This window comes from Cricetulus griseus, chromosome X, assembly GCF_003668045.3.
Source record: "Cricetulus griseus strain 17A/GY chromosome X, alternate assembly CriGri-PICRH-1.0, whole genome shotgun sequence".
NCBI lineage: Eukaryota > Metazoa > Chordata > Mammalia > Rodentia > Cricetidae > Cricetulus > Cricetulus griseus.
Window position 1 is genome coordinate 66,961,956 of NC_048604.1, and position 23,826 is coordinate 66,985,781.

General features: G+C 45.0%; 1 protein-coding gene and 1 long non-coding RNA gene across 2 annotated transcripts; one reads left to right on the top strand and one right to left on the bottom strand.

The window, feature by feature from the left end:
• Nucleotides 1–800: 800 nt before the first annotated feature.
• Nucleotides 801–13,153, bottom strand: LOC118239399. Its single transcript, XR_004771382.1, has 2 exons — nucleotides 12,594–13,153; nucleotides 801–2,573 (listed from the first exon to the last, which is right to left on the bottom strand). It is a non-coding gene; the product is annotated as an uncharacterized LOC118239399 (long non-coding RNA).
• A 1,127-nt stretch (nucleotides 13,154–14,280) lies between these two features.
• LOC100763597 (polycomb group RING finger protein 6-like) lies at nucleotides 14,281–21,106 on the top strand. The gene is given in 4 exon segments (XM_035449728.1): nucleotides 14,281–14,367; nucleotides 18,464–18,750; nucleotides 18,752–20,532; nucleotides 20,767–21,106. Coding segments are annotated over 3 exon segments (822 nt in total). The 3' UTR covers nucleotides 19,200–20,532; nucleotides 20,767–21,106.
• The last annotated feature ends 2,720 nt before the right edge of the window (nucleotides 21,107–23,826 follow it).

Sequence of the window (23,826 nt, forward strand, 5' to 3'; positions counted from 1 at the left end):
AGTTACTCAACAACACCCACCCCCAACTCGACACTGCAGGCTTCTCAGTCCCAAAAGTACTGTGGCTACTACTGGCTAGAGCTGGCTGCTTAAGCTCACCTTGGGCTCTGAGCCACTTTTTTGCTGCTTCACTTTTGATTTGGGGTTTCCATTTCTTTTGGAGCCAGAGAAGACCTCCACATCCAGGGCCCTTCCAACAAGGCTGCGGTGTGCACCTCCTACGATGGGAATCTCTACCCAAGATCCTTGGTCTCAGAGAGAGCTATACATTGTGTACCAAGTTGTAAGAAATAGGTCTGAGGTCTCAAAAAAATGACTGAGCACACTATACAAGTTATTTTAGTTAGACAAAAAGTTTTGCTTCTGCAGAAGGGTGCATAGCTGTGTCAAATCAATCAGACAAGTACACCCAGTGGGGGCCCCACAAGGTTTTTATTTCTAAGGGATGAGGGCTCCTGTGGCTCACATTCTTTTTTTAATTTTTTTATTTAATTATTTTTATTAGTTCAAATTAGGAACAAGCTTGTTTCACATATCAATCCCTTCTCCCTCCCCTCACCCTCACCTCTCCTCTCCCCACCTTGACCTACCCCCCACCCCATCCACCCTCCACTCCCCAGGCAGGGTAGGGCCCTCAACAGGGGCTCCCTAAAGTCTGTGGCTCACATTCTTATACAATTTGCAGATTCTAGGGAAAAATGAAACCCAAGCCCATGTTTTTATTTCAAGAAGTGCTGAACCTGAGTGAATTTGAATTTCTGCCAAGCAGCTTCTTCATTAAAAAAAAAAGAAGAAGAAGGTAATGGAGTTTTTCTCTTATTTAAGTCTTTCATAGAAAAGACAGTACATTTCTTTTACATTTTGTACAACCTGTATAAAAAGAAAGATAACATATATTTGAAAGGCCAAGGAGACAGGAGGATCCAGGTACACTGAGTGCAAATGTAATTTGGTATATAACATAGTATAGAAAGTACTGACAAAAAATTACAAATGAACTCACCACATGACCCAGCAATCCTTTAGATTTACACTCAAAGGAAATGAAATCAGAACTCTGAGATGATACCAGCAGTTAATGTTCAGGGCAACATTACTTCTCATAGCCAGATAGGGAATCACACAAATAAATGGATAAGGAAGACAGGTATTAGCTGGGCATGGTGGCTTCTACCTGTAATCTCAGCATTCAGAAACTGAGGCACATCAGGTAGTGGCAGTTAATGCCTTTAGTCCCAGCACTCGGGAGGCAGAGGCAAGGATCTCTGTGAGTTCAAGGCCAGCCTGGTCTATAGAATGAATTTCAGGACAGCCAGAGTTGCTTCACAGTCAAACTTTGTCTCAAAAAAATAAAGGAAAAATAAAAAAGAAAGAAAAGTTGAGGCAAGAAAATCACCATGAGTTCAAGGCCAGCCTGACTATACTGTGAGTTTCTGGTCAGCCTGAGTTATACTGTGAGAACCTGTCTCAAAAATCAATATGGGCCTTGGGGTATAGCTTAGCTGGTAGAATGTTTGCCTAGCATGCAGGATGCCCTAGGTTCAATGTCTGAATCTTATAAAGCCAGGTATAATTAAATACAATTAATACGCCTAAAACTGTGTTTATAAATGTGCTAAATATAAATATAACTTATTTACAAAACAAGATTGAGCGAGAAACCAATTTATATCTCCAATTATACAGCCTTTTGTATATGTTGTCAAAGGTAAACCTAAACAAAGTAAATCAAAATAAACTTGAAAAAAAAGATTAACATTTGCTAATATAAAATAATATTTAAGCCAGGCACTGGTTATACATGCCTTTAATCCCAGCACTTGAGAGGTAGAGGCAGGCAGATCTCTATGAATTCAAGGCCAGGACAGCCAGAGCTATACAGGGAAACCTTGTTCCAAAAAAACCAAAACAAACAACAAAAAAGAATCACCATATGATCCAACACTTGTACTTATTTATATTTCTAGTTATATAATAAGATAATTAAAAATATATGTTCAGGACACACAGAAGCCTGGGGTCTGGGCCAAAACTTGTGGTCTTGTTTGTGTCCAAGGGCCATGCTGCCGCTGGAGCCATGCTGGTATGAGTGGCCTGTGCCATGGGCCATGGTGTCCTCTGGGCCCGGGGCTGCTGCTGAGGGCCATGTCTGGGAACGTGGCCCTACAGCAGCCAGGGTCTGAGTCAACATCTGTGGTTCCTGTTGCCATGGAGGGCCATGCAGATGCCTAGACTCTGATCGGCAGCTTGGGACCATGTTGGTACCCAAGGGCCATACTGCAGCAGAGGCCATACAGATTTGAGTAGCATATACTACTACCCAGTATCATGTTGACTTCTGGACCAGGACTGCACCTAGGGGCTGTGTCTGGGTCTATGGCCCTATTGCAGCCAGGGGCTGTGTTGATGTCCATGGCTCCCGTTGCCATCGAGGGCCATGTGGATTCCTGGTGTCTGGGTCACCACCTAGGGCCGTGTTGGTACCTGAGAGCCATGCTGCCACTGTGGCCATGTTGATCTGGTTGGCTTGTAGTTCTACACGGAGCCAGGATGTTGTCCGGCTGGAGCTGCTGCTGGGGGGAGAGGGTGCAGGAATGTCAGAATCCATGGGTCAGCAGCAGCTATGGTCTGTGTTAATGTCTGTGGCCTGTGTCACCTCAAAAGGCCAAAGGAACTATTTCGTGATGAAATCAGGGGGCCAACCTGAGTGGCCCTGCCCTTTGCTGGCCCTGCCCCTCACTGGACACTGCAACAACAGAGCTGGCCCTAACCTTCATGGGAAAGCTGGACTCTGCACTTGGGAGAGATACCCCACTCCTCACCCCGGGTGAGGGAAAACTGGCCCTGATGGTATGGGCATAGAGGAGATGGTTCTGCCTCCTCGACTAAAGAGGGGCCCCAGTGGCCTGGACTGACCAGATCAGCTACCACTCAGGCCCACAGTCGGGCCTTGGGTTAGTCCATCTACCCAATCTAGGACCTGCTGGAGCTGGTAAGGGACTGGTCCTGTGGAACAATATCCTCAAGAGCTCCATGACTCAGGGCAGCCATGGGTTATCAGTTACCGGTTATTTTGGTGAGGATCCAGTGATGATGGTGAACCAGAATCCAGAAGCCTTAGACCAGACCAATGACTCACTGCAATGAACATTTGCTAGTAAATCTGATTGGACAAAATGGTATTCTATGTGACACTACAACGGCTTCCAATGTCTCAAGGATGAATGAAGGAAAGAAGGAGGATTGAAGTGTTTTTTTGTTTGTTTGTTTGCTTGCTTGCTTGCTTGCTTGCTTGTTTTGTTGTGATTTTTTAAAAAATATCCTTGGGGTAGGTGCCTCAGGGATGAGGGGAGGATATGGGGGGACTTGGAAGTGAGTCGAATTAGGGTATATGATGTGAGATTTCCAAAGAATCAATAAAGAAACTATGGTGTGTGTGTGTGTGTGTGTGTGTGTGTGTGTGTGTGTTCATGTAAATACTTGTGCACTGATTTGCAGAATGGGAATGTCTCAGAAGGGCACACATGAAGGCAGATGTGTACCAATAGCAGACAAAATCAGCTAGAGAGCCACCTCATGTGCTCTGACAGCAGCACCAGCGTCATACAGAAACTTCAGCCTCTCAATTAACCTCTGTCATCCAAGATTTGCGCTCATAGGGGGTGCTGAATCTTGAACCCCAGGAAGAAGACCCTCCAGGACTCCCCGTGAAGGAAGACTGTCAGAGTTTGCTCTACCTCTTGTGAGGTTCACCACAAGTTTTGCTCAAGAAGTAGATCATTTCTTCTTTAAAAAATAAAAATGTGTATCCATCTAGCTAGCATCTAATGGATATTTAGTGAATTCCACAAGTAACCTGTAGTGGCTACAAACATAAAGGGAAATAAAATTTTATAAAGGAAAAAAACAAAAGAAAACCTGTTGCTTATGGTGGCTGCATGGCCAAGGGAAGAAAAGAGGAATTCTGAACTTTAATTACTGAGCAAATACCACATGTAAGGAGCAAGCACTTTGCTCCTCCAGATTCCTTACCATTATGTAAACAAACCACTAGAAAATACAAATGGGAAGCTAAAATCAAAGTACAATATGTATCATTTTAATGCTAACACATGATAAATTGTGCTCATGTATCCATCCTATTGATGCAGGGTTTTGAGACCAATGAGATCTTTTTACAGCCCACTTGTGCATGCCACAAAGACCTAAGATGTCAGCCACTCACATTCATCAGACTGTCCTGAGACAGTAGCTCTGAGCTCACTGTTGTACCACTACAATTAATAAGGTGGACTTTTGTGGGAGCATGCAGAGTGACAGGAAGGATTTATTTATTTGTTTGTTAGTTTTGTTTTGGCTTTGTTTTATTTGGAGCCAGGGTTCTCTGTGTAGCCTTGACTGTCCTGAAACTTGCTTTGTAGAACAGGCTGGCCTCAGATTCTCAGAGAATGCCTGCCTCTGCCTCTGCCTCCTGAGTGCTGGGATTAAAGGTGTGCTCAACCTCGACTGATGCAAGTAGGATTTATTAAGAATTATAGAAAAGTGAGAAGTTGAGGGAAAGTGAGTGGCACTCTAGAATTGTGAAGGATTTCCAAAGGAAGAAAGAGCCATTGAAATTCCAACAAAGACTGAGGTACTCTCTATTGAGACTGGTTAATTCTCTGGGCTGTCATGGGTTGAGCCAATAAAGGATCCACAAGCCTATGTCCCTGGATCAGTCAGAGACAGATCATTTGATGTTTGTGTCCTGCTCACTCAGTTAGGGCTGTTGAAGACTGCCAACCCTGGCCCTCTCTGAGTCTGGCTTAGTTGTTAGTCACTTGACCAACATTACTATCTTGTGACTTTACAGGTGTCTTGCTGTTAATTATACTAAGCTCTCTGGCTCTGGCTGTGTTAGTTGTCCTTGAGTGTCTGCCATTAAACTTTCTTGGTTCTCACAGTTGCCAAAAAGCAGCTGCAGTGTTCTTGGTTATCTCTTGAGCTACAGGATGGTCCGGAGTCCTCTTTCCTGAAATGGTGGTGGTGGGGTCATTAGAAGCCATCCTTACCACTTAGTCTGTTATAATCAGTTAGAGATGATGAATTAAAAGCAGTAATATAATACACCAACAGTGCCTAGCATGTGCTTCCCAGGGGGAAAGTCTCTAAAAAGCTGGTCAGCCTTTGTCACTGACTTTGCTTCTTAGAGCCCCTTTGTCTCTTCTCAGGCCTGCTCAGCAATCTCATGTCCAGCTTTAAATGTTTTTGTCTCTTCTTGATGCTTCTGGATTCTTTCTATTGCCTTTTAACCTTTAATACCCATTCCTTCTGTAGCATACAGAATAACTTGTAGTTTTCACCATAGCCTCATTTCCTTACTATCTACCATGAACTAACTCTTCTCAACAGGTAACTCAATTTTTAGAAAATTACTCCAGGGCAGACTCCAAAGCTACTGAGAAACCCTGTCTCGAAAAACAAAACAAAACAAAAGTTATATGATTGCATGCAACTGGAAACTTACATTTTGCATACTAAATTATATAATAAAGAATTTGTGAAGCTTCAAGATTTTGAAAAAAGGTAACAAGTTTTCTAAATGTATAACATACATGAAATACAGCTTAATGTTAGTAATTGCTCAACTGTTCCCGGACAGACATTCATCAGGTTACCCATGCTGGGGTCCCCATTATAGTTATACATTGCTTTCTACACATTTAATATTTGTGTTGCCTTGAATCGTAAAGAATAGGCTTGCTCTGTTCACTGCCTCTTCCGCAGCTTTCCTGTTGCAGCTTGCTACACCTTTGAAGGGACAAAACACACTTTCTGCAGACCACTAATTCTTCTCTCTTACTCTCTGCTCTGCTCTGTTCTTCCATTTCTCTCTGGCTCTCTCACCCGGTAATAAAACTCTGTGGTTAATGTACTCCATAGTTCGTGTTCCATCACGTCAGTTTCCATCTCTCAGTTTCTTTTCTCTATTTTTCTAATTTTTAAACTTTTACAAAAGAACAACAGTATGGTCAACAGCTTTAAATGGTCTCTTTCTCTCCATATATACACACATTAAAAAAAAGAAAAAAAATCAGGGTCTTTCTATGGAGCCCACACTGACCAGAGAATCACAATGTAGCCAAAGATGGCCTTGAATTTGCCATCATCCTTCTGTTTTCGTCACCTGAATGCTAGGATTACAAGCATAAGCTGCCATGCCTGCCTCTAAATGGTGTTTCCCTTTCTTTCTCTAAACTCACAGGTATGGCATTTTAATAATGGCATCCCCTTTCAAAGAGATTCTCCTCACCAACTAAGCATATAGAAGGAATGCCCCTGGAGACTGCTGGAGAGGTTGGCCTGCTACAGAAATGGAAAACGCCTGTCCAGCGCCCCTAGGCTCTGCAGTGTGCCAGGACAACTTACAAACAATGCTGCCCTCCTTGCTCTGGTTGGTCTGCTTCAAACAAGGGTGCAAGCTCTTAGGGCACTTTATGGGTTGGTGGGGTGGAGAGGATAGTGGCTGACTGACATCAAAGAGAGAGGCTACCACTCATAAAACCGGGTCAGCTGGAATCCCAGGAATGTGGTAGATAACCATCTAAAGGCAGAGGCGAAACTTTAATTCACAGAGAAACACAAGTCAAAAGGGAGGCAGTGGGGTCCATTATTCTGCTTTCAGGAAGCACCTATGAAGGCTGTGGCCCTACTTAGAAACACAGCCAGGAAAGTCAACTTCAGACGTTAAACAAGGAAAAAAAAAAAAATCAAAGAACCAACTGCAGCTTAAAGCAGTTTACTACTCCACAGTGAAGAAACAGAACTTTGAACCTTCAGTACTGAGTAAACACTAGGTCTAGCAAACAATACCATCCCTGGGTTACTTATTAATTTATTAACAAAGCACTTTAAAAAAAAAATCAGAGGGCACGGTTTTGTTTTCTTTTGTTTCTTTTAGGCCATGCTGGGAGTTGTGAATGCTAGGAAAGGCTCTCCCACCTGGCTTCATCCCCAGTCCTGATTAGGTTTTCTGTGTGTATCTTTACAATGTACATTAGAACTGAAATAACAATTGTGAAACTGTTCCAATTGACAAAAGTCACAGGATTAATCATATCTTCGTTCAAATTATAGTTGTCCCTGGATACTCCTCAAATATATAACTATTTGATTTCTCCTACCTTTAAGTGGGAACTAAGCATAATATGCAGGATAGGGGATGTACTTGAAATGCTGACCTTTAGCTCTTTGCTTGACTGAATTTTTCAAAGTTTTAACATTAATACAGTAAAATGTTTATATGGTACATTAATGTTCTCACGTGAATAATAAAAGTTGGTACAAGTCTTTGGCACTGACAAAGTGGCTCAATAAAATGATGATCCAGGCCAGGCATGTGGCTCACACCTTTAATCCCAACATTTGTGAGGCCCAAAGCAAATCTCTGTGAGTTTGAGGCCTGTCTAGTCCTACACAGCAAGTTCCTGGCCAGTCGGGGATACACAGTAAGACGATGTCTAAAAAGAAAAGGCATAATATAGTTAAAGTGGGGTTTGTAGGGATTAAAGTTATTACATAAAACTTAAGTGATAAAGGGGTGATTGTCTCACTTTCCGTTTTGAAAAACCAATGTATCTGTTCTTCAACCTGAAGTCCAACCATACATTTCCCTACAGCTGTAAAATGAAGGACAACTCTATTACAACTTTAAGGCTGTGTGTTGGCTGTTGGAAAGGTTGTCCTTGATAGATGGGACCACGACAAATGCCTACTCACCCTCAGATAATTATCCGAGACAAAGTAAAGATACCACCAAAGTCCTACTTGCTGAAGCAAAGTGTTTTAGTAGAGAGTATGGGTGAGGGGTTACTTTCAGGAGTATAGGTGAGGGGTTACCTACAGGAGTGTAGGTGAGGGGTTACTTACAGGGGTGTGAGTGAGTGGTTACTCATATGAGTGTGGGTGACAGGTTCCTTTCAGGGGTGTGGGTGAGGGGTTCCTTACAGAAGTATGGGCAAGAGGCTATTTACAGGAGTGTGGGTGAGGCGTTACTCACAGGAGCAGCAATGGCTCAAACACAGCTGCATCACCAAAGCTCACCCCAGCATGGATGACAGCTCATGAAAGCTGGACTGCTCGGGCTCACTGCACCACATGCAAGCTGCTTGACTGGCAAAAAAAAGTCAGAAAAGACTGGCTGCTCTCTGCCTCTTCCAGGCAGCTTGCCTGGGCCAAGAGTGTCGCTCAGCAATCTTATTGCGTATATAAGCTTGAGGAAAAGGGGACCTGGTGCATTGGGTTAGTTTTTTGTTGTTTTTCTGACAAAGGGTTTCTCTGTGTAACAGTTCTGTCTGTCCTGGAACTCACTCTGTAGACCAGGTTGGCCTCAAACTCACAGAGATCCACCTGCCTCTGCCTCCCAAGTACTGGGATTAAAGGTGTGTGCCACCACCACCTGGCACTTTCTTGTTTTCTAAGGCAGGGTCTTACGAATCCCAGGCTGTCCTTGCACTGCCTATGTATGCAGCCAAGAATGAGTATGAACTTCTGATCATCCTGCTTCCCCCTTCTCAGTGCTGGAAATAGAGGCACACACCACTCCACCCAGTTTATGCATGGTTGGGGCATGGAACCTGGGGCTGTGTGCATGCTAGCTAGCACTCTACCAACCAAGCTATGTGCCTAGCCCTCAAATGCATTATTTCTGTTTAGTCCCAGGTGTAGAGATGACAGAACAACCGCCTAGGCTAGAGAAAGAGGCTCAAGCAGAAACCCTGATGCTAATGACAAATACAGGAGGGGTGCCCAGTGAGGTCTAGGGCACCATGGTGGTAAAACCTTAAGCCTCCTCTGGCAAAGAGCCTGCAACAGAATGTGTTGACAGCCTAGATGACCAGAGGCAGCAGAAAACTGTCCCCCATCGAAGGTTCGAGCTTCTAGTTGGCAGCCACAGATCAAAGGACTCATCCCTTCCCCCACAACTGGATTCTGCAATCCAGACTAGGAACAGATGTGAAAGGACAGCTCTCACCTTCCACCTCCTCCCCCACTTCATTCTGTTGGAACAAAGAGGAGGGGGTGGGGGAGGAGAGGGACATGCACTCCCCTAGATTGAAAACCCTCCCTGGCTTTTTACTTCTTGGGCTGACTGCCTCTCTTCTGATCGATCTACATTTCTTTTACACACACACACACACACACACACACACACACACACACACACACACACACACACATCCAATAAGGCAGCCTGAGTTGATAGAAACAGCTTTGTCATAGCTGCAATCTGCCTCAAAGTGTAGCTCTCTGCCAGCTCACTGGCTTTTGCCAGTGCCAGACTCCTAGATGCCCTTCTGAAGACTTCGACTCATCCAGCTGCTGGGAGCTCCTAAGACCTGCTGGAGACATGCTGCAGGCCCCTGCCTTGGGTTTCCATTGCTCCCTTTCTGAAAGACTCAGCTCCTGCCTCCAGCTCCTTCCTGCCTTGAGACCCACTGTTAGAATAACCCTGGAGCAAACTTTTCCAGTCCCTGACCAAGGCCCTATATTGAAACTCTAGCCCTTCCCCTTCCACATCGCTGCCGCTGCCAAACTCAAAGGCCCATTATGACCGGAATCCTGATAGCCAGGGCCAAGGCAGTTTCTAAAGATACAATGGCCTTGTCTGAACAAACAACCCCGGGAAGGGAAACTGCTGGCTTGCACTTAGCTGCGGCAGCTGCACTCCCCAAACCTCCTATATGAACTGCAAGTATAATTTCCCCCTTTGAAGACACCCCTTTCCCGCTGTGTCTGCTGCTGAGGTCTCCCTTCTGCTCAGGTCAGATGCCTCTCTTTTTTTGCCTCATGTATATTTAAGCTGCCTCAGAAAAAAGAAAGGAAGGAAGAAAGGAAGGAAGGAAGGAAGGAAGGAAGAAAGGAAAGAAAGAAAATGCTTGTCAAAGGCCTAGCAGCCTAGGAGTCCAATGCCTGCAAATCACTGTGGAAGGAGTGAACCAACTCCTGATAGTTGTTCTCTTATATTTCCTATACTTCCACATGCACACTGAGGCATGAGCTCTCTTTCTAATAAGTTTTCAAGGGCCAATAGGATGGCTAAGCAGATTAAGGATCTTGTCATGTTTGATCCCTGGAACCCACATAAACACAGAAGGAGAGAAAAGATTTCCTCAAGTTGTCTTATTGTCACCATGCTTAAAACATGGCATGTATGTGCCTTCACTTGTGTTATTCTTAGTTGTAAATTCTGGCAATAACAGAGCCTCCTGAAGCCTTGACAAATATCTCTAGTCCTCCTTGGGAGCCAGGACTGGAACCTGGGGAGTACTGAAAGAAACTTACATTGTCCCTTGAGCCCTTTCCTGCATTCCACTTTCTCTGCTAAGACACTCAAGCTGGTCTTGGGGATCCATGCCTGTGACCCCAGTACTTGGGAGGTAGAGGAAAGAAGACTAGGAGTTCAAAGCTATCCTCCGCGACACTGTGATTCTAGGCCAACCTGGGCTACAGAAGAAAAATACAAGGAGGTGGAAGAAACAAACAAAACCCAAAACGGCCTGACAATCTGAGTTCCATCTCTGGACTGCAATATGGAAGGAGAACCAACTTCAGGAAATTGTTATTCTGACCTCTACCTATGAGCCATGGCATGTTGGTACCCATACTCACAATACACATCTCACACCAAATCACCTCCACCTCTCTCTCTCTCCTCTCTCTCTCTCTCTCTCTCTCTCTCTCTCTCTCTCTCTTACACACACACACACACACACACACACACACACACACACACGGGGTGGGGGGGCCGGACAAATAGAAACCTGAAATTACATTTGTAGCTTGCAGATCTTCCATCAGATAGTTTCCCGTTATAGTCCAAACATTTGTACATGAATTGCAAGGAAACAGATTCCCTTTCCTGACAGGTGGTGGTGGCACCTTTAATCCCAGTTCAGGAACCAGATCTCTTGAGTTTGAGGCCAGCCTGGTCCACAGAGTGAGTTCCAGGACAACCAGGACTACACAAAGAAACCCTGTCCTGGAAAACAAAACAAAACAAAGACTCTCTTTCTTCTGCAATCTGTCCTGCTTAGGGGTGGCTGCCAGGCACTAAACGACACTGGCATAGTGACAGAAAAAAGTTGCGGCGGGGAAGGAAGTTAGGCCATTCAGTTCCACACGCATTTAGCTGCACCAGGCCAGGAATTAGAAACTGAGATGTGCACAGGAGTGTGGCAGGCACACAGACTCTTGCAGCTGGCTCAGCATGAGGCTCCGGGTACAAAAGTTGCTTGTCTACCAGACTTCAGTGTCTACCCCTCAGCATAGGAATAGCACTGCTTCGGTAGGGCGGCCCACTAAGACAGGAAGAAGCCTGGGTCACAGTTTCTCCTCCGAGAGGAAGATGAAGAATGTGTGCCAAAACAGTATCCCTTTTGCTTTTAAAGGTCATTTCCAAAAAAAAATCCTTGCATAAACCGGATAGTGCAAGAAAACTCAGCATTTTCTCTTTGTGGTTTCTTGTTGCACACAACAGTGTCTGATACAGCTCAGGCTGGCCTCTAACTCCCTAGGTAGCCAGCCCACTGTCCTTCATCTCCTGATTGTCCCGCTTCCACATCTGCGTCCCTGGGCTCATAGCCCCTCCCTGCAACACTCTACTGCTGCAATGCAGCATTTCCTTGCAGCAGATAAGCTAGCCCGTGGTTCCTGACTTCCTGACACTGCACTAATCCATAATTTTGATGACATCACTATGTGGGTGTGGTTTGGGGAACCGCAAGATGGGTTTTGCAAAAGTTAGGCATGTTTGCAGCACCCGGAAAAAAAATTCTAGACACGGCTTGGTCCTGTGGCCCGGTGGCAGAGCCAGTAGCAGGCACAGTGAAGCTTTTTGTCAAATGCCTGCCCAGAAAAAGAAAGAAAGGAAGGAAATTAGGAAGGAAGGAAGGAAGGAAGGAAGGAAGGAAGGAAGGAAGGAAGAAAAAAAGAAAGAAAGAAAGGACGGATGGACGGGCAGGCGTGGGGGAGGGGCGGGCCATCGCCATGTGCGCCAAGGCGCCTAGAAAGAAAAGAAAGGAGGGACCGGCAGGCGTGGGGGAGGGGCGGGCCATCGCCATGTGCGCCAAGGCGCCTAGAAAGAAAGAAAGAAAGAAAGGACGGACCGGCAGGCGTGGGGGAGGGGCGGGCCATCGCCATGTGCGCCAAGGCGCCTAGAAAGGACGGTCCGGCAGGCGTGGGGGAGGGGCGGGCCATTGCCCTGTGCCCCAAGGCTCCTATAACTGCAGCCTACGTACAGGAGCACAATTCAGGCTGGCCAGCCAGGCCACAGGGACTTCTGGTAGTCACCTGTCATGCTAGCCACAGCATGACAGCTCCCCTGCTTCCCTTATAAAGGGAACGTATCCACAGGGGAGCAGAGATCAAAGCTTTCACAGGCAAGGCTGTCAGCCGGGAAGAAAGGAGCAGGAATTAGAACCTTAGAAAAGGCACAGGCAACTCCAAACACACCAAGGTGCATATCCGGAGTTTCCCAGCCCCCGGGGATGTACAACCAGCACTTGAGACCTTCCTAAAAACCAGGGTTCCCCACACGCACAACTAGACCTCACCATAGTGGGATGCCAACAATCCAGGTGCTGGGGGCCTGATGCGGGGCATCTCCAAGTTCAGCCTGAGCTACAGGGTGAAGGCCTGCCTCAGAGCAAACTCGAGCATAGAGCAGCAGTGCTCTTGCTTCTGAGGATCCACAGAAACACACACAAGCCCAACACTGGGAGAAGCTCCTGCTTGACTAGACTGTCCCCAGACAGCTCACACATAGGAAATGACACAGAAGGGAAGTCCCATCCTTTGTGCACCGCAGAACAGGCACCTGGGACCGTTCATCCCTTGTGGGAGATGGGAACTTTGATCACCTGGTGGATGCCAGGTTTATTCAACAAATTCCATCACATTTGACAGCAAGAGGGCACAAGGGACAAGTTGGAAACAGAAGAGAGTAGCAAGAAATGCTGGTCAGATGGTGACGATTTTTGGTCCTTAGCGAAGTTCTGTACGAAGATTTTGAGGTTGGCGCTTTGGAAATGTCTGCACGATCTTTTGACCTAGAAAGCCAGAACTTTTTGGCAGAAAATAGTGCTTTAGCAAGTATCAAGAGGTTAGACGCCATAGTTGGTAAAGAAATTTGAGGGCTTGTAGAAGGTCCTGGATTACACACCACATAGAGGAATGAAAGGAAAGAGCTTTATTTTATTTTTTTTTCAAGACAGGGTTTCTCTGTAGCACTAGCTGTCCTGGAACTTGCTCTGGTTTCACGCTCGAACACAGAAGGAAAGGCGAAAGGTGTTTTTTTGTTTGTTTGTTTTGGTTTTGGTTTTTCAAGACAGGGTTTCTCTGTGTAGCCCTGGCTGTCCTGGAACTTGCTCTGTAGACTGGCCTTGAATACATAGAATTGGCCTGCCTCTTCCTCCCCACCACTGCCTGGCTGAGAGGGTATTTTGTAGTATGATTTGAGGGAGAACTTGGTGAAGCTCTAGTTTCTGAGCAAGGAGAAGGAAAACATCCCATCAGCTGTAGCTGACGCATAGTACCTATAAGGATTCAGGCATTATGCTGGCCTACCCTGTCACCTGGCCGAAAGCACTCTGGTCAGTCCAGGGTTCCATGAGTACTAACTAGTCTGCATGCAGATGCAAAGGACCCCTCTAAAAGAAAGACTCGAGCGCACTTACTCGCTCTTGCTTTTTTTCTGCTCTTTCCGGCTCTCCTCTTTTACTCTTTCTGCTCTCTTTTCAGCTCTCTTTCTGTGCTCTTTCTGCTCTCTTCCCGGCTCTCCTCTTTTCTGCTCTCTTTCTGGCTCTCCTCTTTCTGCTCTCTTTCCAGCTCTTCTCTCCCCGCTCTTCTCTCTTTCTGCTCCTGTCTCCCTCTTCTCTTCTGCCCTCTGTCTTTGCGTCTCTTTACCTCTTTTCTCGTTCCTTCCCCCTTCTTCTCCGTTCTAATAAAACTTCTCACTCAAGCTCTGTCTGCCTGGCTTGTTTGTCCCCCCACCTAGGTCACCCTCGATGGTCATGGAATCCTCCATGCCTCCCACCCCCCGCACACAGGATCCCCTTTCAGTTTTATCCTAGCATTTGAAGTAAAAGTACAACAGTACCGATTTGCTCTTAAATATTCTGTATTTGGTCTAGGTGTATAGCACACAGAAGGAAAAATTAGACTTAAGTGCTCAGCAATTGTTGATTAAACTTGATACAGCTGGAACTTAAAAACATCACCCACCTAGGGGAAAAAAGAAAGATGGACAAATCTGACTCAGAGCTCCAAAAGCCTGACAGACCCATGGAGGCCCCCAAGAGTAATGCGGCAGTGTCCTCAGAGCCTGCAGTAGCTCCAGAACAACCTAAAACAAACAAACAAAGGCAAGTCTTGTGGGAAGATGCATTTACAAAGTGGACTCAGGAAATTGGAAAGAAAGATAGCACAACAGAGAGCCATGCACAGCAAATCTATGCCCTTCACCAAGGAGTCTCAGCCAGCAGGCTGCAAGCGCAAAAGTCATGTCCTAGAAACAAATCAATGCTGATTAGGGTAGCCCTAGGCCGCCAGCCTCCTGGACTGCAGCATGTCCTGTTTACCCTGCTGGGAGAAGGAAAGCCTGGGGCAGCTGTGCTACCCAAAGCCTACAAACACAATATTCATACCCAGCAGCAGGCACAAAGGACAGGGTGGTGTGCAGGAGCCTGGAGCTCCCTTGGAAATGTGTTATTACTGACATGCTACAGTGAGTATATAGGCAACAAAAATTGGACTTATGTTTTGGTTTTGTTTTTTTCCTTCTTTTTGGGGGGAAAAATGTCATAAAAGTGGGGGGCATATCTGGGAAGACTGAGGAGTGTGATCAGGGTGCATGATGTGAAATTCCCAAATAATCAAAAATATTTTTTATCAGAAAAAAAGTAATCAATGGAAAGAAAGAAATATCCCCACCCCACGCCCCAAAAAAAGGCTGGGCAGTGGTGGCTCATGCCTTTAATCCCCACACTCCTGAGGCAGAGGCAGGCAGATCTCTGTGAGTTCGAGACCAGCCTGGTCTACAAGATCTAATTCCAGGACAGCCTCCAAAGCCATAGAGAAACCCTGTCTCGAACCACCCCCCCCCAAAAAAAGAAAAGAAATCTCCCATTGAAAGTAGTTAGTATAGGTAGCATAAACAGCGCAGATATTAACCCTGATGTGTGTGGTCAGGTAATTTTTTTAACTAAAGTGCCAAGACAACTTAATGAGAAAAGAATACTCCTTTCAAAAACAAAGGGTTTGGGCTATGCTGCGTGTGCATATACAAAAGTGTGAGGTAGGGTCCTTATTTTCCATCGTATAAAAAATGAACTCAGGCCAGACAGTGGTGGCGAACGCCTTTAATCCCAGCACTCGGGAGGCAGAGGCAGGTGGACCTGTGAGTTTGAGGCTAGCCTGGTCTCCAGAGCAAGTGCCAGAACAGGCTCCAAAGCTACACAGAGAAACCTTGTCTCGAAAAACCAAAACCAAACCAAACCAAACCAAAAACAAAACAAACCAAACAAACAAAAAAAATGAACTCAAGGGCCAGGGAGATGGCTTGGTAGGTAAAGTGTTTGCCATACAAGCACAAGGACCTGAAGGCAGATCTCTAGCATCTGCATGAAAGAAGGATGGCATACATCTATAATAACATTGCTGGGGAGGCAGAGACAGGTGGACCTCAGCGGCCCTGGCCAACCAGTGTCACTGGACCTGTGAGCTTCAGTGATGGACCTGGTCTCAAAAAATAAGGTGGAACCCCTTAATATGGATGTCAATGAGGAGGCCTCTGCACTCTAGGGGGGGCCTTGGTAGTGGATTAGTATTTTTCCCTGGTGTAAGAAGGGACTTTGACGGCCCATCCCATGTGAAGGGATGCACTCTTGGCCTGGACACATGGGGAACAGCCTAGGCCCGGCCCAGGATGATGTGGTGGACTTTGGGGAGCCCCTGTTGAGGGCCCTACCCTGCCTGGGGAGTGGAGGGTGGATGGGTGGAGGGTAAGTTGGGGGTCGGGGAGGAGCAGTGGGGATGAGGGGAGGGAAAGGGAGAAGGGATTGATATGTGAAACAAGCTTGTTCCTAATTTGCACAAAAAAAAAAAAAAAGGTGCAATGTGGTTGAGGAAGACATCTGATATCAATCTCTAGTAGCTAGGGGTCTCGCCTCTATATACACACGCACACAAACAGGGAAGCACACACAGACATCACAAATATGCACACAATCTCAAATACAAGGAATTAAAAGTGCATCAAAAATCAAAATATACCACTTAAAACCATAAATGCTAACAAGTAAATACTAGAGGAACTTCTCAGCATTAGACTTGGCAATGATTTCTTAGATATAATATTAAGACAGAGAACAAAACTAAAAGTTCAGAGAAGCCAGAAACCAGCAATTTAAGGTCATTTTAAACTACAGCATTGACTACATTAAGCCCTGTCCCCTTTAAAAACAAAAGCAAACTTCTGCACCTCAAAGGACACAAGCAGCAGTGTGATGGTGCATGTCTGTAATGCCTACCACACTGTCTGGACATAGAAGACTGCCTAGTAGTTCTAGGCCTGCCAGGGCTGCATTTCTAGACTCTGTCTCAAAATAAAACAGGAACACAATGTAACCTACACATTGGAACAAAGTATTTGAAAGCCATGTTACTAATGGTTAATAACAAAAGTAAATATCTATAAATCAGTGAAAAGAGCTCTGATTAAAGAAACAAGGTTGTGTATGGTGGCACTTACTTGTCAATCCTAGAGCATGGGAGGATGAGGCAGGAGAACCTCAAATTCAAGGCCAGTCTGGAGTTCATCATGAGTACCAGGTTAGCCGGGGCTGCAGAACAAAAGACTGTTCCCCCAAAAAAGAAAAGAAAAAAGGATTATGTACTCAGTTCTCAAGTAGCAATTAGACCTCCATACCGTGCCAATATATCATTCTTCCAAATAAATAAATTGACAAGTTTCAAAACAGGAACATTGCCGGGCATTGGTGGCGCATGCCTTTAATCCCAGCACTCGGGAGGCAGAGGCAGGCAGATCTCTGTGAGTTCGAGGCCAGCCTGGTCTCCAGAGCGAGAGCCAGGATAGGCTCCAAAGATACACAGAGAAACCCTGTCTAGAAAAAAAAAAAAAAGAAAGAAAAAAGAAAGAAGAGAAAACAGGAATATCATACTTCCTAACAAAAATAATCTTGGATAAATTGATTTTCTAGAGAAAAATTTGGTGCTCAACTAGAAATCATTATTTCTATTTTTGATTGTTTGGCTTTTGTTTTGTTTTGTTTTGTTTTTTCAAGACAGGGTTTCTCTGTATTGCTTTGGAGGTTGTCCTGGAACTCGCTCTGTAGACCAGAGATCTGCCTGCCTTTTCCTCACAAGTGCTGGGACTAAAGCGTCATCATTGCCTGGCAAGATTTATTTATTTTTTATGTACATTGCCTGTTTTACATGCATCCATGTCTGTGGGAAGATCCTGAAACTGGAGTTATAGTTGTGAGCTATCCTGTGGTTGCTGGGAATTGAACCCAGGTCCTCTGGAATAATAGCCAGTGCTCTTAACCAGGAAACCGTCTCCGCAGCCTGGAAATCATTATTATTCCTAATGCAACATCACATGAGATCCATTTCGGCGTTGTGTATATAAATTGAGGCAAACTGAAACTGAAAGGCAATTTTGGTGGGTTGATTTCATTTCGTTTCATTTATTTATTTATTTATTTATTTTATTCTTCTCTTATACATCTGGGCCACAGCCTCCCCTTCCTTCACTCCTCCCAGCTTCCCCAGCACACTCATACACCTCCCCTCTGTGAAACAATAAGCTTTTGGAAAGGTGGATGCTGGCCCTGAACATCGCAACTTGTGATTGGCTTAGACAAGATTTTCCCAAGTAGCACTGCAGGCCTTCATCATTGGCTCCCCATATTGCCTCGCCTACCCCGTGCTTGGCTTCTTCTCCTTCCTTTACCAAGTGGCTTGTGTGTTAGCCTCCCTGATCCTCTCTGCCCCGCTTGTTTCTTCTCAGTGCTTCTGGTCTTAGCGCCTGACATCGTTGCCCTCCTGTCCCCACTCTGCTCTGTTTTGCTTGGCTTTGTGCTCATCTTCCCGAGTCTCCGAGTCTCACAAGTCTTCGCCTCGAGGTCTCATCTGGCCCCATGGTCTAGCCTCGCATCTCAGTCGCCTCGCCTCGCCTCGCCTTGCCTCCCCGTGTGTGTGGTTTCGCTTCCTGGTTTGTCTCTCCACGGGTTTGTAGTCTGCCCTAGTAAGCCATGGAAAGTGACCTAGTATCCCGGAGGGCAGCCTGGATGCTGACAGAGTAGAGGGAGCAAAGGCCTTGTCACCCCCAGTCCAGACCTCACCTCAGGTAATTGCCACAGCTCACTCAGCTGCCAGGCATGGCCGGTCTGCCCACAGCTAGACGAGGACTCTGGGCTGCTCGGAATCCAGGCATCCTCACCTGGGGAAGGAGAGGGCCAACCAGGAGGAGAGCTGTGTTCCTCTCTCGCAGCTGACTCCATACATCTCCTGTTCCATTTGCAAAGGCTACTTAATAGACGCAGCAACCATTACAGAATGTCTTCATTCCTTCTGTAAAAGCTGCATCTTAAAACCTTTTGATCATAGCCACAGATGTCCAAAATGCAACATTGTGGTGCATGAAGCCAAACGTCATCATAACCTGAGGTTGGATCGACACTTACAAAACAGTGTACAAAGGAGTGGCAGGCCTAGAGGAAAAAGAAAAGAAGCGAAGGCATCAATTCTCCAAAGAAAATTGTTCACAAACACCAAAGCCTGCTGCTGTTCCACAGCCAGGCCCTTCAAGCGAAGGAAACACTAAGGAAATTGTGCAACTTGATATGTCTTTAGTCCTGGAGTCTATGGCCATTAGTGCAGACACTGAACATTTTAAGCCACTGAAAATGAAGTTTGTGCGAGTCTCAGGAAGTGCAACCACTGAACATATAGAAAAGTTTCTCAAAAGAAAAATGGAGCTTGCTGCAGCTTTCCGGGTAGACATCATGTGTTAGTTTCTGAAGAACTTTCAAACTCTACAAGAAGTGCGTTGTGCAGTAGGGGAGGCTGGGCTGCAGGATGGTCTGCTAGCCCTTTATTACAGTGTCATGCTTCCTCCTCCAAATGGGACTTGCTAAGGGTAGTGTGAAGGGACAGAAAGTAAGAAGGCCTCTGCAAAACTGCATCTTACTGAAGAGTTCTCCAAAACATGGAATCATTATTATTTCTGACATACCTGTATCCCACATCGGGAAAAACGGGATACAAAACACTGACTTTTTAAATTCCTTGGGATTCCAAGAACTGTGAAGTTGAAGGTTGCATCTCATCTTTGAGATAAGTTGTTGACAGTTTTTGGTTGAGCCTGTTCTCTTTCAAGTTGGTTGAGATTCTGCTGTCTGCGATGATTTCCAGTGGTCGTCCTTTTGGAAAACAACATACCAGAGGTTCAAGGCCAGTCTTCATTAAATTGCAGCGCACACTCACAAAGACCATTTTTTGTGTGCTACTTTTGTATGTTACCATCATATTTTGAAGTTACCTGTTTTGTAACTGACTTCACTCCTGAAGACATGTTATTCATTTCTAAAAGGTAGGAATTACTATATTGTGGGAAGATACTGTCTCCAGTAAGGTGTATGACTGAAACCACAAACCTTCGGTGTAGTAAGACACCTTAACATGCCTTAAGAGGTGTTCCTTGTGATTTATACATATATACATTTTACATATATATGTTACACACACACATCATAGTTGTCATCTGTACTACTGGTGTAGTGACCTCACACAAGATCCCCATAGAATGATTGCTGATACCTTGTGACGCCTTGTGATGGTAATGGTACCACTTCCAAAATAGAAAAGTTCAGGTTAAATTCAGACGTTTCTAGAGGACTTATTGTTTCTTTAGCAAGTCACTTTTACTGGTTGAATGTTTGCTGTTTTCCTATTATCTTGTCATTGGGATTAAAAAATAAGGTTGTTTGTAGGCTCAGTTGAATGTAGAGACTTCAATTTTAAACACTTTTTTTTTTTACCAAAAAAATTCACATCCTGATGCTTTCTAAAAGGTAGCTTACAGACTCTGTTTCACAGAAGCAGCATTTTAAAATCTGTATTGGAAACTTTAAAAATTAGACAAAAAATGGTAATTGTAAAGAATTTGTGAACTTGCTGGACATGGTGGCACATGCCTGTAATCTCAGAATTTGGGAAAGGAGAGGGGAAGATCACGAGCTCAAAGTCTCCTTCAGCTGTATCGGGCTTCAGCACTATTGGGAGAAGATGAAAACTGAAAGAAGGGTGGGAGTAGGGACTGGAACATTAGTGTAAACTTGAAAGTAGATGGTGATACCCCTGTTCTCTTCTTTTGGCCATGAGTTCAACACTCTCTTTCATGCTGTGCTGCCTTACCATAGTCCCAAATCAACAGGAACAAGCCACCAGTGGATTGGAACTACGGAAACTGTGAGCCAAATGAACGTTTTCTCTTTTTAGGTTGATTACATCAGTTATTTGCTCTAGGAATAGAAAGCTAACTAACAAACACCATAGTCTTGTATTTACAGTTGAAGTTGAGGTGTTAGAGAGTAAATTATAATGAATTAGTACAATTGCATGTTGTTGTTGTTGTTTTCCTTTTAATACAAATTGGATTAGTAATGGTGGAGACACTTTTTTTTTACTTCTATCTCCTTCAAGGTGTTCAGTGCGATGCATCTCGATTTGTACAGCACCCTGATGTCTGCCTCCCTATGGGACAGCTCACAAACACTTGGCTCACCAGAAGACCTCCATAGCTGGACATCCACTGTGCAGATAGGCCACAAGAAGAACCTCTTAGTTACAGAGTGAACGACCCCATGGAGCTTGGACAATGAAGCCTGCCTAGTTGTTTTTGCTATTTGGGTTTTTGTTTGTTTCACTCGTTTTGCCTTTGTCCCTGCTCACTTGTTGAGCAGCTGAGTGTATAGTATACAGGCCAATGCCCTTAGCCTGTGGCTGATGTCTGTTCTCTTAAATTTAAAGCAGTGCAAACTAATTCTGTTACATGCATGTGTCTCTGTGTTTGTTTTTGAACTGCCTCTTCCATGTCGTGTTGGACTGGCACAGAACTGAAAAGAAAATTTCTGGGTAAAGGGTTTTGTAGGTAATGGCTATCTTGGTAAAAATAAAGTGGAACCAAATCAGTCAAGAGTCATAAGGGTACCTTCCACAGCCACAAATTTTGGAGCTCCATCAGGACAGGGCTCCAGGGAGACACCTCAAGTTCAAGTTAGAGGAAAATAAATACTTGGCGTATCATGGAGGTGTATGCTGCTGCATTGAGAGGCATAACAATATGTGCTCAGAGTCATTTTAGCTTATATCTGGCCCTCCCACCTAGCTAAGACTATGTGGGAAGGTTCTATGTTGCTGCTGTCCACTGCTGCCTGTTATGTTGTCTTGGTCAGATCTTACCCACACCCCAGCTAAACTAGATGGGTATGAGAAGGTTTGAATTCTTCCCAGAACCCAAGAATTTCCGGTGTTCATATCTAAATGAGGGTGTCCACATGGTACTATTGGTCGTTTTGAATGGAGCTACTCCAGAGTTGAATTGAGTCTGCTCTCAAGGCTCCATCTGTGCTCCAAAGGCTTGTTCCAGAGAGGCAGAGGAGAAAGGGCAGGCTCCAGTAAGGAGCTGTCGGTAGATACTGGGCAGGTGTAAGGACTAGCAGATTGCAAGAGAGGGACTCACATTCTGACCACCCACTTGCCTGGCGAGCCAGTTGATGAGGCTGGAATTTTCAGTCTGGCAAAATAGGAGTGTCCCATTCACTAAGGAGAGAATCATTACTGGCCACAGTGGCACTGCCTTCTCTTGCCCCTTGTCCCTTCATGTTCTCACCTGTCCCCTTATGGCTTCTAGGGCAAAATGACAAAAGACTTAATGCTTCCCATTGAAAGGCAGAAGTATGTCACCCTCAGCCCTGCCCCTGGGAGCCTGAGGTACAGAGTGGAAAAGGCCTGGCCAGTGCCCCTGTGCTCTTAAGGATGCTCAGGAACTCTGGGGACCTTGCACAAGGACCCTGCCCTCTTTGCTTTAGGGTCACTTGATCTTAACTAGATGACAGCCACTGGGTCCCCATGGAGAAGGCAGTGACTGCCTAGCACTGGGGACCCATAAATGCAGGCCACCACCCTCTGGAGGAGTCCCTGGAAACCCTAGGAAGTTGTTGGGTGAGCATCCCAAGACAGGAAATATTCTTTAAAATCACCTAGATGCAGAAGCTACTCTAGAGATTTTGCATTAAAAGGATGGGGAAGGCAATACTGGTTTTTAAATTCTGTGTTTTGGGATGAAGGGTCACAGGAAGGCTCTGGCCTGCAGGCATGCGATCACTTAGGAACCAGGAAGATCAAGGAACACCTGCCAGTTTGAGGGCAAAAGTCAGGAGTGGAGGATGGGGACATACATTCAACTTACAACATGTATGAACCTAAAGGAAATAATGGCAAAGGAAAAAATCCTGCTGCCATTTCTAGGACAGCTAGGGCTGTTACACAGAGAAACACTGTCTCAAAGAAAAATTAAAAAAGAAAAAAAAAGGAATTTGGACTTTTCCAGTCTCTTTGGCCTCAACGACAGAAACAAGATGACAAAAGGAAAATCATCCTTTGGAAAGCATCCCAATAAGATACACACATTGTGCTGCTACTGTGGCTCTAAGGCCTACCACCTTGAGAAGTCGACTATGGCAAATGTGGCTACCCTGCCAAGGCTAAGAGATGAAACACTACCAGGACTGGGTGGATGGGGCACCTAAAAATTATCTAGTGTAGATTCAGACACTGATTCCATGAAGGGACAACACCTAAACCCAAGAGGGCAGCTGTTGTAGCATCCAGTTCATCTTGAGGATTTCAGTCAGTCATAAAATAAATGTTCTGGTATCAAAAACAAAACAAAACAAAACAAAACAAAAAAGGAATTCTGAACTTTACTGAGTAAACACCACATGTAGGAAGCACAGTACCCTTCAGATTACTTACTATTCTATAAGCAAACCACTAGAGAATACAAATGGGAAGGTCACATCATTATAGGTACACAGCATTTTAATGCTAGTACATGATAAATTATATTCATGCATCCATAGAATAGAACTACATTTTCAAAAAGTTACATAACTTAGATTCAAAGTTGGTTTGGATACTTTCACAGGTTTCACTTTGAAGAACCAAATCAGACATCCTACAATTTCATTCAGATCTGGTCAAAGGTGAGGCTCATACGCCTTCATTTTAGTAATACAAGCCCTACAACCCAAACCTCTACCAATTGAACCAGCAACTGATGCATCACCACAGAATAATAATAAGCCAGTTCCAGGCTTTGACTGATAGGCTAATTAGTGTTCTACCTTGTTTTGTGAGATAGGGTTCTCTCATTGTCCTAGGGCTCACTGCTTAGGTTGTTTGGCTGGCTGCCTGCTTATCTTCAACTTCTCCCTTACTGGGAATAAAAGCTTGCATTTTTTTTTTTTTTAATGTGGGTATTGGGTGAAGAAGGGTCAGGGGTAGTTGGGCCTATATGGAAAACAGAGATTGACTCCTTAAGGAGAAGCTGTACCTTCCTCCCCCGGAGGATGTTGGATCCCTTACAATTTGCTAACTGAAGATGGGCAAGTTCAGTGAGGGAGACAGATCTGCCTGCCTTTGCCTCTCTGGTGCTAATACTAAATGCCATCATTAAGCCAGTTTTTTTTTTTTTTTTTT